The sequence below is a fragment of the Bos javanicus genome, chromosome 19 (assembly GCF_032452875.1).
Source record: "Bos javanicus breed banteng chromosome 19, ARS-OSU_banteng_1.0, whole genome shotgun sequence".
NCBI classification, from domain to species: domain Eukaryota; kingdom Metazoa; phylum Chordata; class Mammalia; order Artiodactyla; family Bovidae; genus Bos; species Bos javanicus.
In genome coordinates, this window is record NC_083886.1 from 29047669 (window position 1) to 29063486 (window position 15818).

The 15818-nt window shown below is 52.2% G+C and overlaps 3 protein-coding genes across 7 annotated transcripts in view; all 3 read right to left on the reverse strand.

Annotated features, from left to right (window-relative positions):
• The window catches only part of RNF227 (ring finger protein 227), a 52029-nt gene extending 49008 nt beyond the window's left edge, over nucleotides 1-3021 (reverse strand). For 2 of the 4 annotated variants that reach the window (XR_009731125.1, XR_009731126.1), the window contains exons 1-2: nucleotides 1243-3021; nucleotides 1057-1144 (exon numbers count right to left, since the gene is read on the reverse strand). Coding sequence is in view for 2 of the 4 variants with exons in the window: in XM_061389702.1 (XP_061245686.1) it covers nucleotides 1089-1144; nucleotides 1243-1738 (552 nt within the window). In the remaining 2 variants the exon portion in view is untranslated. Of the gene's footprint in view, nucleotides 1145-1242 lie in introns of all 4 variants that reach the window. The other 2 variants (XM_061389702.1, XM_061389701.1) reach the window with 2 other exon arrangements.
• Nucleotides 3022-6550: 3529 nt separating this feature from the next.
• Nucleotides 6551-14164, reverse strand: KCNAB3 (potassium voltage-gated channel subfamily A regulatory beta subunit 3). Of its 2 annotated transcripts, XM_061389654.1 has the most exons (14): nucleotides 12760-14164; nucleotides 11399-11442; nucleotides 11259-11296; nucleotides 10935-11014; nucleotides 9755-9799; nucleotides 9622-9666; nucleotides 9358-9401; nucleotides 9082-9168; nucleotides 8730-8815; nucleotides 8464-8584; nucleotides 8285-8379; nucleotides 8087-8207; nucleotides 7827-7915; nucleotides 6551-7575 (listed from the first exon to the last, which is right to left on the reverse strand). In XM_061389654.1, exons 1-14 carry the CDS (start codon nucleotides 12999-13001, stop codon nucleotides 7498-7500), a joined length of 1215 nt encoding a protein of 404 aa, XP_061245638.1. In that variant the 5' UTR covers nucleotides 13002-14164; the 3' UTR covers nucleotides 6551-7497. The 2 variants fall into 2 exon arrangements, with proteins under 2 accessions (XP_061245638.1, XP_061245637.1); XM_061389653.1 differs by having other exon boundaries at nucleotides 8285-8584.
• Nucleotides 14165-14235: 71 nt separating this feature from the next.
• Nucleotides 14236-15812, reverse strand: TRAPPC1 (trafficking protein particle complex subunit 1). Its single transcript, XM_061389706.1, has 5 exons — nucleotides 15741-15812; nucleotides 15531-15629; nucleotides 15309-15379; nucleotides 14859-14997; nucleotides 14236-14614 (listed from the first exon to the last, which is right to left on the reverse strand). The coding sequence occupies exons 2-5, from the start codon at nucleotides 15627-15629 to the stop codon at nucleotides 14486-14488; spliced, it is 438 nt and encodes a 145-aa protein (XP_061245690.1). The 5' UTR covers nucleotides 15741-15812; the 3' UTR covers nucleotides 14236-14485.
• Nucleotides 15813-15818: the final 6 nt, after the last annotated feature.

Consider the following 15818-nt stretch of genomic DNA (forward strand, 5'->3'; position numbering starts at 1 on the left):
TCAGTTGTGTTTTAAATATTCCAACCACAGATGGTGATATCCTAGATAGTCTAGAACCTGGACCAGTGCTGCTTAAATTTTTATTTAAATGGATCACCTGGGATTCCTGGTAAAATGCAGAGTCCAAGTCAGTCAGTCTAAACTGAAATCCTGAGATTCTGTTCTTCCACCAAGCTCCCAGTGATGCGGATGCTGTTAGTTCTTGACTCTAACTATATTATCATGAGAGAGTAACAGGATTTTTAACTAAAACTCACACCCTAAAAATTGGTGAAGTCCAGTTATGGGACACAAGTTTAAAACTGTATTATTAGCATTTTTCGGTAGTGACTCTTTCCTTGGGACTGTAAAGATAACACAGATATTATCAAAGGTTTACAATTCAATGTCTTTGCCAAATGGCACTCGCTTCTCTCCTTGATAAGCACTAATGAGCTGACTCAGATAAATGCCCTTTGGACCTTCTCATGCCTGCCCTAACTAGTTAAAGGGAGATTCTGAAATGAAGCAAGGCTCCTAATCTCATAGGTAGAGATGCATCTTGATAATTTTAGAAACAGTTCTGGGGATGGGGAAACAGTAGGCATACCAGTGGAGGAGGGTAGGGTGGATACAGTGTATTTTTCTCACTTCTCTTAAGTGCTAGAGAAGTGAGATTAACACGACATGAAAATCGGCCTCTTCTCTCCCGTTCCATCTTTAAAATCATTGACACAGAATTGCTAAAATGGGACCTGTTGCTCCCACACACCAGAGCTGCCCTGGAGAAAAGCCAAAGTCACAGCTAGGGAAACAGTCTGTTCTTCCCCCGAGAACGGAGACTGTTTCCATCATCCCTAAGCCACTCCATCCTAAATACGCAAGGCTGGCACAGTCAGTAGACGGGGGCGATTCGCCTAGGAGCCTCTGCAGCGCAATATTAACACCTCCCAGGGTGTTCCCTCCTGCCCTTGGCTCACCTCCCTCATCCATGCCAATCCAGGATGTGACGGGTGGTAGTCTTGGCATCAGACTACCATCAGTACTACAGCGCGCCCCCAAGAACGCAGCTCCCACCTTTCTTCTGCCGTAGCTTCAGAGTTCCCCGGTCACGGCGTGTAGCGGGTCATGTGGGCCAAGTCCTTGACCTCTGGACAGTACAGCACTGGGGGAAAGGAGGAGGGTTAAGGTCAGTGGAAAGACGCTGCCGAACCCGGCGTTCCCTGGTGCTCTCCCTCCACGGCCTCTCAGATGGCCCCTCACCGTTGCTAGGCAGCGGGCGCCGCCACCCGCGCACGGGCACCAGCACCCGGGCCCAGAGCCGTCGGAGCGCGCGCCACCCTGCGCTCCTAGGCCCCGCCCCTTTCTCGCTCTCCTTTTCCTCGTCATCGGTCTCTCGGTTCGCGTGGCCACCCGCCTCATCAGATTCGCGCCTGACTTTTGCCTCCAAGCGCGACCGTAAGTCCGGGTCGACAGAAATCTCCGCGACTCCGCCGCGCGGGAGCCGGGTGGGCGCGCGACAGAAAGGGCACGTGATGAGGCGGCGCAGGCGCACCGCGCGCGCCACCGCCCCGCCACCGTCGCCGCGCGCCGCCAGCTCGCGCAGGCACGCGGTGCAGAGCGTGTGGCCGCAGCGGGCGCGCGCCGTCCCGGGCAGGCGGCGGGGTGCGCGGTCCCCGAGGTTGAAAGGCCGGTAGCAGATGTTGCAGTCCAGCTCGCCGCGCTCTGGAAGAGACGGTATCCTCACCAGGAGCTGCATCTTGCCCGCCGCGGACTCGAGGGCGTCACTCACGAGACCAGCTCTGTGGACACACCTAGCGGGCCCGTCCTGGGGCCCGCCCCGCGGCCTCTCGCCTCTTTTAAATAATGAGACCCCGCCCCTTCGCGACGTCACGTCGCAGTCAGGCTTCTCCCCTTGGTAGCACGAGCGTGGGTGGTGGAGGTGCGAGGTCCGGAATGCATGCCTCAGCGAAGCTGGGGCAGGGAGGCCGCCTAGGTGGTGCCTGGACTGGGGACGGGGAGGTGCGGCACCTCCAACTCTAGGCACGCCTTCCTTAATGCCCCCACGCAGCGCCAGCGCTCCTTAATTGTACTGTGTGCAACCTCCCAGTTACTGAGCCTGAGCCCTCAATCACTGCACGGGTTTCTCAGGCTCTTTCACAACATACTTCCTAAGCCAGTGACACTGCCCGTTCTGCCCAATCTTTAGAAGGTCCCCGGGCGTTTGAGCAGACGCTGCGCTCCATTGCCCTTATATTCAACCTCCCTCTGTTCTTGTAAGGCTGGCTTCCCAAATTTTATTCTCCTCAAACTGTTGAACTCCCAGCCGACATCTCAACCTAAGGAAGGCCCTAGATACCAGGCCCAGGAATGCTGGGAATCTTCTCCTTCCTGAGTAGCCAGGCCTGGACACCCACGCACCATGATGGCTCCAGCAAAGCAACCCAGCCTAAGCTCTGACTCAGGGGTCCGACTTCCGCCACGGGTAAACAGGACATAGTATTCACAGCCCACATTCCCTCTTGGTGCCGCACCCACCCCCAGCTCCCGCCTCACCTGCCTCTCCTGGACCCACAGTCTAGGCACTGTTGTGGAGGTTCATAGGACAGGGCCTAAACCCAGTTTACCAGTTGTGACACTTTGAGCAAGTTACCTAACTCCGCTGGGCCTTGGCTTTCTCATCTATAAAATATGGATGATAATAGGATTGAATCAGCTTACATATGTAAGGTGCTTAGAATGATGCCTGGCACACAGTAAACACATATTAGCTGCTATTATTATTTTACGCCCTCTCCTATATTGTGTTCACTTTAACTTTCTGGCACCCAACATATTCTTTTCTTTTCCTTTTTTTTTTTTTTTGGCATAACCGTGGGGCATTCAGGATTTTAGAGTCCTCAACCAGGGATAGAATCCTCACCCCATTCAGTGGAAGTGCACAGCTTAACCACTGATGGTCCAGGCACAATATTCTCAACCCCTATTTCTTTTGGTGAACACAAGATGGGATTCTCCACACTCATGGCATTTACTGGCTGTAACAGGCAATATAAAACTGGTTTTTAAAAACTAGATTCTTTAAACCTTAGAGAGTAATCTTTTGTGAGAAGATATATCACTATTTTTAATTATTTTATATCTTTTCAGAACTAAGTATTATTGTCTTATGATTACTTGGAGGAAGCTATTTATTCCAATGATGCTGTCATAACTCACATTTGGGGGGAACTTCTCTTTGTAATGGTGCTTAGAGATCTCACATCTTTTAATATCTTTGGTTGGTGATTAAGTCTTTTAAGGTAAATTTGACTATATAAATGCTCCTAAAGTGGTAGCCAAAGCCTTCTAGCTCTAGACCTGGACTATCCAGTCACCTGCTCAGCTTCCTTTCTTGTTTATCAAGAATCCAAAATGATGATCTCCCCACCTAAAGCAGCATCTCTTCCAATTTTCTTATCTCTTTACCCAATACCAGAAACCTAGGTGTCAAACCTAGATCCCTTCCTTGAGTTCACGTTCCTTTACCTCCCTTATCACTAGGCCTGGTACATTTTGCCTCCTAAAACTAATTCATCTGCTTTTCTCTACCTCCAGTATACCACCCTGGTTCAAGCTGCCATTATCTCTTCTGTAAACAGAAGCCTCTTCACCAGTCTGTCCACAGTTATTCTGGCCTTCTGCAGACTTCTCTCCACACTGCTTACAGCGATCTTTCCAAAACTCAAGCCTAATTATGTCCTACCATATATCCCTTCCATTCCTGTTAAAATCTGCCTGCAATGCAGGAGACCCAGGTTCGATTCCTGGGTCGGGAAGATCCCTGGAGAAGGAAATAGCAACCCCCTCCAATATTCTTGCCTCCCATGGGAGAATCCCATGGACAGAAGAGCCTGGCAGGCTACAGTTCATGGGGTCATAAAAGTCAGACACAACTTAGCGACTAAACCACCACCACCACATATCCCTTCCATTCCTGTTAAAAACAAAAACTTTTACAGCAGGTGGTCCAGTGGCTAAGACTCTGAGTTCCCAGTGCACAGGGCCTGGGTTCAATCCCTGGTCAGGGAATTAGACCCCACATGCCATAACTAAAGAAAGATCTTTGTGCAACTAAAGCTCACGCGTGCCTCAACTAAGACCTGGTGCAGCCAAATAAATATATAAACATTCTTTAAACAACAAACTTTTAATGGAGTCATGGTTTAATACCCCCAAATTCCTAAAATATGTGACTTTGCTGCTTCTCCCATCAAGAATTGGGATCTGTTTCCTCTCCCTTGAACCTGGGTTCACCTCATGACTTGCTTTGACTAATAAAATGTGGCAAGAATGATGATGTGTGAGTTCTGGAGCATCATTCCTTCAGAGGCCTTATGGCTTCTGCCTTTGGAACACTGCCCTGAGACCACCATGTAAGGAAGTTTGCTGGTGGATGAAGCCACTTGGAGAAGGGAGGAGCCCCAGTCAACAGCCAGCACTAACGGCCAGGTGTACCAGTGAGGTCACTGGATTTTCCTGTTCAGCTGCTCTATGGGCTGAATGCAGCCACGTGAACGAGCCCAGGTGAAAACAGCAGAACACACTCCCAGCCAATCCACAGAATCATGGAGTAAAAATAGTTTTAAAATGTTTCTTTAAGCCACTAAATTTGGGGGGTGATCTGTTGTGTATCAAGATAACGGATTTTTGAGGGTTTCCTGCTGTCCTTAGGATAAAGATAATATGCTGAAGTCCCTACAAGGCCAAACATGCTCTGAAACCACCAAGTCTCACATTCTGCTTGCCTTTCTTCTTTAGACATTCAGCCTTTGGAGACCTCTGACTTGTCTGTTTGTTTCCCCCACAAGGTTTTCCCGTGTGCTGTTCCCCTAACCTTGCTTTTACCTTAGCAACACCCACTCATCCTTCAGCTCTCTTTGCAGCCTCACCATGTCAGATACTCACTGTACACTCTGGTAACACCAGTGCTTTCCTCTGGACTTCGGACAACCTAAGTTTGTGTGTGTGTTTGGGGGTTACTTTGCCTTCCCCATCTGTAAACTCCACAAAGGTTGCTGAGCCAGGTTTTGTTCACCACTGTGTCCCTGTGCTGTACCACAGTAGGACCCAATAGGTAAGTTCTCACTCAATTAATGAATGAGGTGAATGATAAATATGGTATGTGAGGGAATTCGCCAGCGGTCCAGTGGTTAGGACTTGGCGCTTTCACTGCCCAGGGGGGCCCCAGTCAGGGAACTAAAATCCCACACGAGGAGCAGCATGGCCTATATAACAAGGTGTGACAATAAAGGAAGGTTTCTTAGAAGGGGTTTATAACTGCCTCTGAAGGTAATTTTAAGAGGACTTTTAAAAAATGTTTTGAGCAATGAAAGAGGCATTAAATGAAGGAGGTTCATGACCCTCCAAGGTAACTATTTAAGGAGAGTACCATTTTGAATTTATAAATTCTCCTATGTTCGTTACAGAATAACTAAGCTTAGTTTAGTCATACATTTTACCTCTTTGTTTCCTCCACAGTCTTCCCAAATGAGTGGGAGATGATAGTGGATGTAAGTGTTCATTAGTTGATCCGGTTGGTTGCTAATCCAGTAAATGGCATGCTGCTGACTTCTCTCTTCTGGAAATTGGTTTTACTCTGCTCTCCCAGCTTCAGGATCAAGGAAGGGTGAGGATGGGAAGAAGGGAGATGGTAAGGTTATATTTTAAGGAAGGCAGAGCTCATCCTCCCCTGCCTTGTGATCATTAAAGGTTGTAACTTTCCACCCACTTTCTGTCCCAGGTAAATCAGAGTTCTTTAGGGAATAAGGGTAAGTATCTGACATAATCCCATTTGATTCTGCTTTTGTGCCACTCTCACACCTGATCTTTCGCTTGTTTTCTTTTTATAACAGCTCTATTCTCTCCCTGTATCATTTCAACCATAGACCAGTTTTCATTTTACCTCTCCTTCCCCAAGTCCTCCATCTGAGAACAGTGCCTCCCACTCAGCTACAAGAAAACCACCCAGACAGTTTTTTGGATAGTGTGGGTATCAGGCTTCCTAGGTGGCACCAGTGGTAAAGAACCTGCCTGCCAATGTAGGAGACGTAAGAAACATGGGTTCGATCCCTGGGTCAGGAAGAACCCCTGGAGGAGGAAATGGCAATCCACTTCATTATTTTGCCTCGAAAACCCCATGGACAGAGGAGCCTGGCAGGCTATGGTCCAGAGGGTTCCAAAGAGTTGGCCATGGCTCAATCAACTTGGCATGCATTGGGTATCAGGAAAGAGGGAAATAAGACACTTGGCTAATATAACTTTTCAAAACAAAACAAGAGTAAGAGTGTCAGAGGGAGGAGCAACACAGCTATGAAGCCAGACCTCTGGGTTCCAAGGCATGTGGTGACTGAAAGAAGAAAACCTGGTCTTTGATGAGATCAGTGACTAGGAGCAAGATGCCTGGCTCACTAAGGTACATGAGCAGTGGAGAGGAAGAGTCCTGGAGTTTTCTACTGGCAGGGGGCAGGGGGTCAAACAGGTGAGACTGAGAGCCTAACGCTCAACCCCCAGCAATTTCAGACAAAGTAAGTAATGATCAAGCTGAGATTTTATTTACAGTTCCCTGGGAAGTCTTGCACAAGAGAGGCCATCATTATTGCTTTAAGATTATTGCCAGGAGGAAGACTACAGTCCTCCCCTGCCAGGTAGGAAGTCCTGCTCAAGGCTCAAAAGTTTATCTCCAGACCTTTTATGTTAGCCCCATTTCCCTGCGGTGACTAAAGGCTGTCACTGTTTTCTGCGAAGTGAGGCCCAGTGTGCTTTCCAAGGTCTTCCCTGGCCACTTCCGCCAGGACACTCTATACACTGACCATCAAATTTTCCTCACTGATGCTTTGCTACTGCACTCCCCAGTCTACCCCTCTCCGCAAGAACAAAGCATCAATACGAATTCTAGTTTTATGCCTTTCTCCACGTCCTGGCTGAGGCAGGGTCCCGGTTTCCCAAAAGTCATCATTTACTTCCTGCCAGGACCAGCCTGGCTTCCTTTGTAACGAATTTAAGAGTCCCATTTCCTTTTTTCCAGGTGACACCACAACTCACTTCTTATTAGAACTCACAACTCCTTGATGACATTTCAAGGGCCACTTTCGAGGTACTCTGCATAGGTCTTGTATATGCCTTTTTGTTTTTCCCTGGACCTCGGCGATTACGGGAAGAGAAAAGGAGCGAGACCAAGTAGCAGAGAGGGGACGGCCCAGTAGCTCATGCCCAGGATTAGCAGGAAGGCCTAGGTGGACGTAGCAGGGGGCGGCGGACTACTTTCCCTCTCAGGCCCCACTGCGGGAGGATATGGCTTTGTTCATGCTATCGCTACTCAAAGCTGGAACTCGTTAGTGGGCGGGGTCGCCCTGTCTCGGCCGCTGCGTGGAGGGATCCGGAGCGGGAGGGAGGCAGAGGCGGAGACGCGTTTCTGTGAGTGCAGTGGAACCGGATCCGGGTTCGGGTTCGGGTTCGGGTTCCTGCGTCCCAGGTGGACTATTTCTTGGGATGAGGCTTGTTGCCCAGGAGCCCGTCTATCTCTATCACCGTCTGCGGGGTCAGCTGACTCAGCACCTGGAATTGAATGGGGTGATGGAGAGAATGGTGCATGCAGGGTCCTTGAAAGAGGGCAGGAGGTTCGAGGACCCGGGGAGCCTCACAGCGCGGCGAAGTCACAGCTGTGCTTCTGCTTTACCTTCTCGCCCTTGGACCACTCATTTGCAAAGTGAGGTGACTCACCTCAGGCCCATTCTGGGTTGGACATCAAGGTCTTGACTGCTGGGGAAGGGACAGAGATGAGCTCTGGCTCTGAGTCCCTCGCTCACCTGCAGGGCGCCCAGATGCTCCACCAGCTGCTCCGCACTGGACACCCCCAGCAAGACCGAGCTGACCCCTTCACTGCGGAGACACCACGCTGGGCCCGAGAAGGAAAAAGAGAGAGAGAACTGGTGGGAAACAGTGAACACCCAGACTTCAGAGGGGTCTCTGAGGAAGAAGGACCGCCCAGGAACAAACCAGTCTGTGGTTTGGTAGCTCTTAGGCGGAGACAAGGACCCTGCAGGGTCCAGGACTGGCAGTGTCTCACCAATAGCAAGCTGCGCCACAGTGCAGCCCAGCTGGTGAGCGATGGGGAGGAGGTCCATGACTTTGGCTTGTTGTTTCTTGCCATCCTCACTTTGCACTTTGTCTTTGTGCCACTGGTAGCCCTGGAGGCCAAGGAGATTCATCAAGAGACCACTTCTCACTCAGTCCACTCCTGCCATCCCAAGCCCCCAGATCTCACCTTGATGGTGACCCTGCAGGTATCTGGAACTCGCCCATCATACTTGCTAGTGATGAGGCCACAGGCCAGAGGGGACCAGGTGACTGAGCCAACACCTAAGACGGAGAGGACCGGATGTGGGAAGGGGATCTCAGTGATGGTGAGGCCGAGGGAAAGGCAGGGATGAGGGGACTGCGAACCAATCTTGTGGTAGAGCTCTGGCAGCTGCATCTCCACCTTCTCTCTCTGAAACAGATGGTGCTCAGCTTGTTCACACACTGGAGGGATCAGATTGAACTGTCTGGCCATGGAGTAGGCCTCCTGGGTTGGGGCGGGGAAGAGACAGGGGTCAGAGCACTCCTTCCATTGTCTTCCACTCCCCCTCCTCCAGCAGAGTGGGGTTGGGAGTGGCCATGTGAAAGGTGGTAACAAGTTGTGAGATGGGGGCGGTAGGTGGCACACTCACCATGATTTCTGCAGCCCCCCATCGGGATGTCCCCCAGTATAGGGCCAGGCCCTGGTTGATGACGTAGGTCATGGCTCGCACAATCTCTAGGCACATAGGAGAAGGAAAGCTTCACTCTCAGACCCCTGGCCTCCTGAGTTCCAGATCTGCAGACCTCCACCTGCCCCACCAAGACCCCACTCATCCCTGTGAGAGGTTGGCATCTGCTCTTCACTTCCCTCCCTGTCCAAGTCCTGGGGTCTGAGCCTCCACTGTAGAACTTGGGAGACCTCCTGAGCAGAGCCTGGCTTCTGCTGAAGGTTTAAGAAGTGCTCAGTTTTGAAGGGCTGTCAAGGTTGGGGTGCTGCTTTACCCTCCATGGGACTGTTGGGATCTGAACGATTGGCAAAGACGATGTCCACATATCCCAACTGGAGGCGTTCCAGGGATCCTCGCAAGCCTGGGGTAAGCACAGGGAGAGGAAGGTAAGCTTTCCAGCTTTAGCTGCCTAAGAAATCAGACCTTACCCCTCTGCCATGGACACCTAAATCCCAGCTTCCCTATTCAGAGCCTCAGACTTATAGCTTCAGAGAATATTCCCAACTTCTCTAGCTTCCGTCCTCAGCCAGCTCAGGTTCCCAGTCCTCACCTTCAATGATGTGTTTGCGGCTCAAGCCTCGCTCGGTTTCTGCCCTGTAGGAAAAGATAAGTCAAAGATGAGGTGCGTCAAAGATAAGAGACCATGGCTGGCCTGGAGCCATGAGGAACCGAGGTGGTAGGGGTCCTCACAGGGAGGAGGCAGACCTGGGGGAGCAGGTGCATGGTCTGCTTTCCTCACCCCATCCCATGCACCTTCACACAGTCTGCAGATCTTCTCCCTAACTATAGTGACTATAGTGAGGCAGCCACTTACTGTCCTCCCCAAAAAATCTTGGTGGTGATGACATAGCTTGATCTCCTGGAGAAAAAGAGAAATGGGAGACCCAGCCAGAAAAGGATGTGGGGATAGTCCCCAGCAACTCCCCACACCCCCAAACATGTCTTACCTCCATCCTTTGCTCTTGAGGATGTTTCCTAGGGTTCTTTCAGCCCTGGAAGGAAAACAAGGCAGAAGTACTGACTCCTCCAAGATGGATCAGTTTCTTTCCTTCCTCCCACCTTTCCCTTCAACTAATTTCTCCCTTGTAAAATGGAACATAAATGAGAAGTCCATTGGGCCATCAGTCCCACTCTAAATAAAAGGGGCTCCTGGAAGTAGGGTTACAGTCGTACATTTTCATTCATTCATTCAACAAATGTCAGTTGTGCAACAGTGAACCTCTATTCTGGGTGCTGAAGGGATAGAATAGGATGAGAGAAGAGGGACCAACTACAGTGATGCTGGGGAGGATACTGTCTCATCTGTTTCCAACGATCTGTGTTGCCTTCTCCCTTCTTTTAGTCTCTGCAAAGTCCCACCCAGGTCTTCTCCCGCATTGCAGGCGGATCCTTCACCAACTGAACCACCAGGGAAGCCCAAGAATACTGGAGTGGTTAGTCTATCCCTTCTCCAGGGTATCTTCCTGACCTAGGAATCAAATTGGGGTCTCTTGCATTGCAGCTAGATTCTTTACCAGCTGAGCTACCAGGGAAGCCCGTGTAGGTACTTAGGTGACATGAGAAAGGACAAGTTCTATGGAGGGAGAACCCTCCTCGTTGAGCAGCAAATATGGCCTTGTAAACCAGTAATTGATGAACCGTGTGTCAGAGGGCAGTGTAAAGTGCTTTGGGAGCTGAGGAGGGTAGTGACCAACTTTGGGGAGTTGGGCAAAGGGTTCTTGGGAAAGCTGACATCTGGGACAAGTCTTAATGATAAGCAGAAGAGTTTGCCAGAAGAGACGGGGTAGGTCATCCAAAGTTTTTATTATTCCCAGTGTGAAGCCATATGTGCTGTGGTTATGGTATGTTTGAAAATTTAGCTTTGTCATCCTCACATAGTTGCACATAACTGATGTCCAAGAAATATTTGGTTTTATTTTGACTGCACAGTATGCCCTGTTGCCCTCAAAACTAGAGGGAGACAGATGTTGGGACTATAGTTCCCAACATGCTTTGGGGGCCCATTGGCTGAAAGGCTGGAACTTAGTGATGCTTTAATTCCCAGAGTTCTTTAGGGGGGAAACCAAAAAGCCCTGATGTTCTTTCAGCCTTCCAAGTATAACTTAGCTCTTTCACCCCAGTCCTTACTTTCCTGCGGCATACACTTCGGCGGTATCAAACAGGTTTACACCGTGCTCGTAGGCTACTGTCAGCACATCCTCTGCTGTCTAGGATGGTGAGAGAAAGAGTTGGAGATCAACCACCAGCCTCAGTTACCTTCCTCACTGCACTCTAACCCATCACACCTCAACCTTGGTTATCACATTCACTTCCCTTTCCCCGTTCTCCAGCCTCAAGTCCACCATTATCCATGCTTGTTGTCCAAACCCCTAGCCAAGTCCGTTTTCCCCCCTTTTGGGTTCCCTTATACCCCCTCCCCCTGCTTCTAGGTCCCATCACTTGTATCAGTACCTCATCTGAGATCTGAGAACCAAATGTGACCCAGGTACCTGCAAGAGAGAAGCCAGGCAAATGAGACCAGGGTAGGGGGAGGCGGGCAGCCATGAAAGAATGCCTGCCCCTTCCCTTAATTCCTCTTCTTTCTAACTCACCTAGGCCAAGGCAGGATACCCGAAGACCAGACTTTCCTAGGTTCCTGCAGGACACAGAAGCAGCAGGAAGGGGTGGAGCCTCCATTAGGGACATAGATTATCAGCCTCCAGCTCCTCTCATTCCAGACTGAGATGCCCTCAGGGTGTCTCAGTCCAAAGAAACTAGACTCAGTGGGCCCACTGAATCGGGCAGTGCCACGGCCATAGAATAAGTGAACAAATAAGAAGTGTTCCTCTGGAGCCATGGTCCAGTGCCTCTGTTCCCTCCTATCACACTGAAGATGTGCTGCCTGCTTAACGCTGCTTCTGGTGTGTCCTGGGTTCGTTTGAGTCATCTCTGGGATGTGTGGAGTTGGGGTAGAGGGTGGCTGGGAGGAATAGGACTGGCTAATGGTGATGAGTTTGTGAAAACAGATTCTCAATAGAGTGCTGTGCTAGAGGGCAGATACTGGGGTGGAAGGGGGTAAACCAAGTCAAGTTCAGGCATTCAGGCAGGCAAGGTCCTTGAATAGGCTAGGCAGACCGGCCTCTAACAAAGGCAGGTAGGACACCTGGGTGGGGAGTTTGAGAGGAAAGACCAGTTCTCCGCCTTCTTTCTACTTGCTCTGCTCCTGTTGGCTTATGAAGTCTGTCTTCAAACCAGAGAGCCCCCTCCTCCCCGCCCCCCCATCCAGGTACTCCACTAAGCTTCCCAATCAGGGCTGCCATATGGAAGGGATCAAATTCCTCAAGTGACAAAGCCACTTCAGATCAGTGACCTCCACTCACTCCTGAGCAGGAGCCCCTCCCTTCTCCCCTACTGGTAGTCCTGAGAGCTCAGCGGTTCTCGGAGATCAAGTCGGTTACATTTCATTCCACCTTCCCCACCTGGTTCCTGGCCCTCGGCATGGGCTTGAGAGATGTGGTGCATCCTTCGGAGGGCCCCACTTCCCTCCCCACCAAGAAAGGGTGCAGGAGACCTTGGGGTATGTGGGGGCGATATCTGGGTCAGGCACCCTGAGCAGGCCAGAGTGAGAAGCCGTTTCCTTCCCCTCTCTTCCCAGGACACGACCCAAGGACACTCCATCCAAGCTGGGTGGGGTGGTGTGCAGCCTGGAGATCTGCGTTTCCCTGGCCTTCCTGGGGGTAAAGAGGAGCATCCCTTGGGTCTGACAGGCCTGGTCAACCTCAGTAAACTTGATTTTCTACTAGGCAGGGGAATGGACAGAGAGCAAAAAATAAATAAATAAAGGACCGTGTAAGGGAGTGCCAGCGATGGGAAGAAGAGATGAAGTTTGAGGGGGGTCCTGGCAGCATCTTAGGAAGCCTCAGGGGTCAGGAAAGGGAAGCAGATGTGGCGGGCGGCCAGGCCACCCCCATACCTGTATTTCATGCCAGTGCCTCGGCCGGTGCTCTCTCGGAGGGCCCCAGCGGGCGCTGGGGGTCGGGGGACCACGGCGGCCCGGGCCTTGGGGCCCGACCCTCCTCCCCCTGGAGGGTTCCCATGCCCCCCGCCGACCAGCCCGCCGTTACCGCCCCCGGGGCCCGGCCGGGGTCCACACAGACGGTCCTCACTGCTCCGGCTGCGAAGGTTCTGTTCAGTACATGCGATAGACACCTGCATGCCTGCCGGCCAAGGCGGGGAAGGGGGCTCCGAGGGGGCGGGAGGAAGAGGGAACCGGGAAGCTCGAGGGGAGACACCCGAGGGGGTAGTGGCGCGAGCCCTGGGAGAGCGGGAAGGCTGAGGAGGTTGCGGCGGGAGCCGCCAGGCAGGATCGGGCCCGCGCGGGCGGGCTGCTGGAGGTCGCGGGGTTTGCGGCGGAGAGGAGAAACGCGGGGGGGGGGGGGGTGCCACGAGTGGAGCGATTAGGATTCGGGGACACTGGCACGGAGAGGAGAGGGAGAGATGGACGAAGGTGAAGGTCGAGGGCGATTCTCGGAGGGTAGGAACTTAGGGACAAGGAGGGGGCGGAAGAAAGATGCCACCTCTGCCCAAAACGCAGCGGGACCCGCTAGGCTCCCAGCCGCGTCGCCAGCCTGCCCAGCTAATCAACATGCAGGCACCGCCCCCTCATCTACATAAAGCCGCCCGCCTCCCAGACCAAACCTGCAGCTTATCTGCATAAACCCCACCTTCCGGAGTGCTGCAGCTTGAGTATTTCGTGGGCTCATAGCAACCAGAGAGCAGCACCCGGAGGGTGGTTCTATTCTCTGGACCTCGAGGCCGATCTGTCTTCCACCATCCCAGTGGTTTTCAATCCAGGAGCTATTTTGTCCCGTGGGGGACATTTGGCAAGGTCTGGAGACATTTTTTTTTTTTTTTGCCTTGATGCATGTTGCACCTCAGTTCCCTGACTGGGGATTGAACCCATACCCCCTGCATCGGAAGCATGTAGTCTTAACCACTGGACCACCAGGGAAATCCCTGGAGACATTTTTTGACTGTCACGACCTGGGGGGACATTTGGCAAGGTCTGGAGACATTTTCTGACTGTCACGACTTGGACGCGGGCATGCTACCAGCATTTAGTGAGTGGCAGCACAGGAAATGTCAATCCACTCTGGTATTCTTGCCTGAGAAATCCCATGGAGGGGCTTGGTGGGCTACAGTCCATGGGGTTGCAAAGAGTCAGACAAGACTGAGCAACTAACACTTTCATAGGCAGAACAGAGTACCTGACAGCCCTCCCCCCTCTCCCCCCAATCAAGGTATTACCCAGCCCCAAACATCAGTCGTGTTGTTGTTAACAAACCCATGGAAAAAGCCTCTTTTTTGGCTCAGAGGATGCAGACACCCTGATTCACGCCTCCATGAGAGGGGCAGGCCCCGGTAAACCACTCAAACTGACATGCTGAGGTCCCAGAGGGTGATAAAAAGTTTATTCTGTACTTCTCACAGAGTCAGGTAGGGGATCAAACTGTAGAGAGGACCTGGTTTGGAGGTGTAGGGACTCCAGTAGGCTGCCTTCCTGTGAAGGGCTTTAGGCTGTCCCCCTAGGAGGGCTACCGAGGGGCTTGATGAGGCTGGGGGACTGGGGTGGTAGGGCAGGTTAGGTTGGGCCCCAGGCAGACAGCGATTCTTCTGAGGGGTGAGGTAGAGTGCTTCCTTCAGCCAGCCCGGGCAGAGAAGAAGGGCAGAGAGCGGACGTAGGAGTCCAGTCGGGAGCGGAAGAGCTCACTTTGCACAGTCTGGCCAAGCGGGCACAGGGGATTCTTCACCACCAGCTCCACATACAGCTGTGAAGAGGGAGGGTGTTAGAGCCAGGCTTTGAACACGTCTTTTCAACCTCACAGGTGTGTGAATGCACAGGGATCAAGGGCTGGGAGGCAAACCCTTTGAGGAGAAACTGGAGGTGGGAGTGTATAAAGACATAAAGGTCCCGAGAAAACCCAGGGTGTAGGGCAGGGATGGAGTCTTGGGGCTCTGAGTGATCATGGCTGTTGAGGCTTTGGGAGCAGGGTCCAAGGGACTGGCACTGACCGCACTGTAGATGTGGTGCAGCACATCTCGGATGGGCCCCACGCCCAAGTCTGTATTCATGACAACCTTGATCCCAGTGGGCGTCTCGTAGTAATGGAGTTTGTAACGGCTAGTTTGGAAGGCCAGGAAGCCGTCCTTCCTGCAGGGATGGGGAGGAATGTTAAGGAATGGGAGCGGAATCTCTCCCAAAGAGATACTTCTGATCCCCTCTAGATAGACTCCCTCTTAGACACCTCGCAGCTTCACTTTTCACTGTAGCCCCCATGCCCAACCTCTGTAACCTTCTCTTCCCCACGGCCGCTTCTGCCAGCTCCTGAATTCTCGCTCCTGACTCAGCCTTTCTCTCTGTCTCCTTACCCTCTCTGGGGACAAAAGCCCCTCCCACTCCAGAAAGTACCCCCTCCCCATCTGTTCCCTCCTTCCCTCAACAACCCCTCCGACTCCGCGTACATGTCTAGCGGGGACATCTTGCTGACAAAAGAGCGGATAGAGAAGAGCATCCCGTACATCAGCTTGTACTCCTGGAAGGAGAGGGGCAGAATTAGCTCTCTGTTGTAAAGGAGACGGGGTAGGGGTGGGAATGAGCCAGGGTTTGGAGAAAAGGGGCTGGACTGGGACTATGTGCATTTGGAGATGCGAGGTCACCCAAGTGGCGCGGGGCCCTCTCGTCACCTCCTCCTTAGGGATCCCTGCTTGCTTCTTGCGGTGCCACTCGCTGTAATGCAGACACACTCCATTTCGGTCAAACAGGTACAGGTTGTGGACAGTCATCTGCAAGGCAGAGAATGTGAGCCTCTCTCCGGGACCGCCCACACCCCGTCGGCTCCAGTTCTCAGTCACGGATCCCTCAAACCAGACGGCGGTCCCCTCCCCCGGACTCACCGGAACTGCTCCGAGTGCCCGTCACTCGACACTTCCGGTTTTCGCGGAGCCCCGCCCCATCGGGTCAAAGTGTCGCAG

Excerpts from the sequence above, each read along its gene's own strand:
- KCNAB3 (XM_061389653.1), bottom strand. The coding sequence starts at position 13,001 with ATGCAGGTGTCTATCGCATGTACTGAACAGAACCTTCGCAGCCGGAGC. Across the intron at positions 8,208-8,284 it reads CCTGCAGGGTCACCATCAAG|GGCTACCAGTGGCACAAAGA; the intron begins GTGAGATCTGGG and ends CTTGGCCTCCAG. Across the intron at positions 7,916-8,086 it reads TGTGGCGCAGCTTGCTATTG|CGTGGTGTCTCCGCAGTGAA; the intron begins GTGAGACACTGC and ends TCTCGGGCCCAG.
- TRAPPC1 (XM_061389706.1), bottom strand. The coding sequence starts at position 15,629 with ATGACTGTCCACAACCTGTACCTGTTTGACCGAAATGGAGTGTGTCTG. Across the intron at positions 15,380-15,530 it reads CAGGGATCCCTAAGGAGGAG|GAGTACAAGCTGATGTACGG; the intron begins GTGACGAGAGGG and ends CTCTCCTTCCAG. Across the intron at positions 14,615-14,858 it reads TGCACCACATCTACAGTGCG|CTGTATGTGGAGCTGGTGGT; the intron begins GTCAGTGCCAGT and ends CCCTCTTCACAG.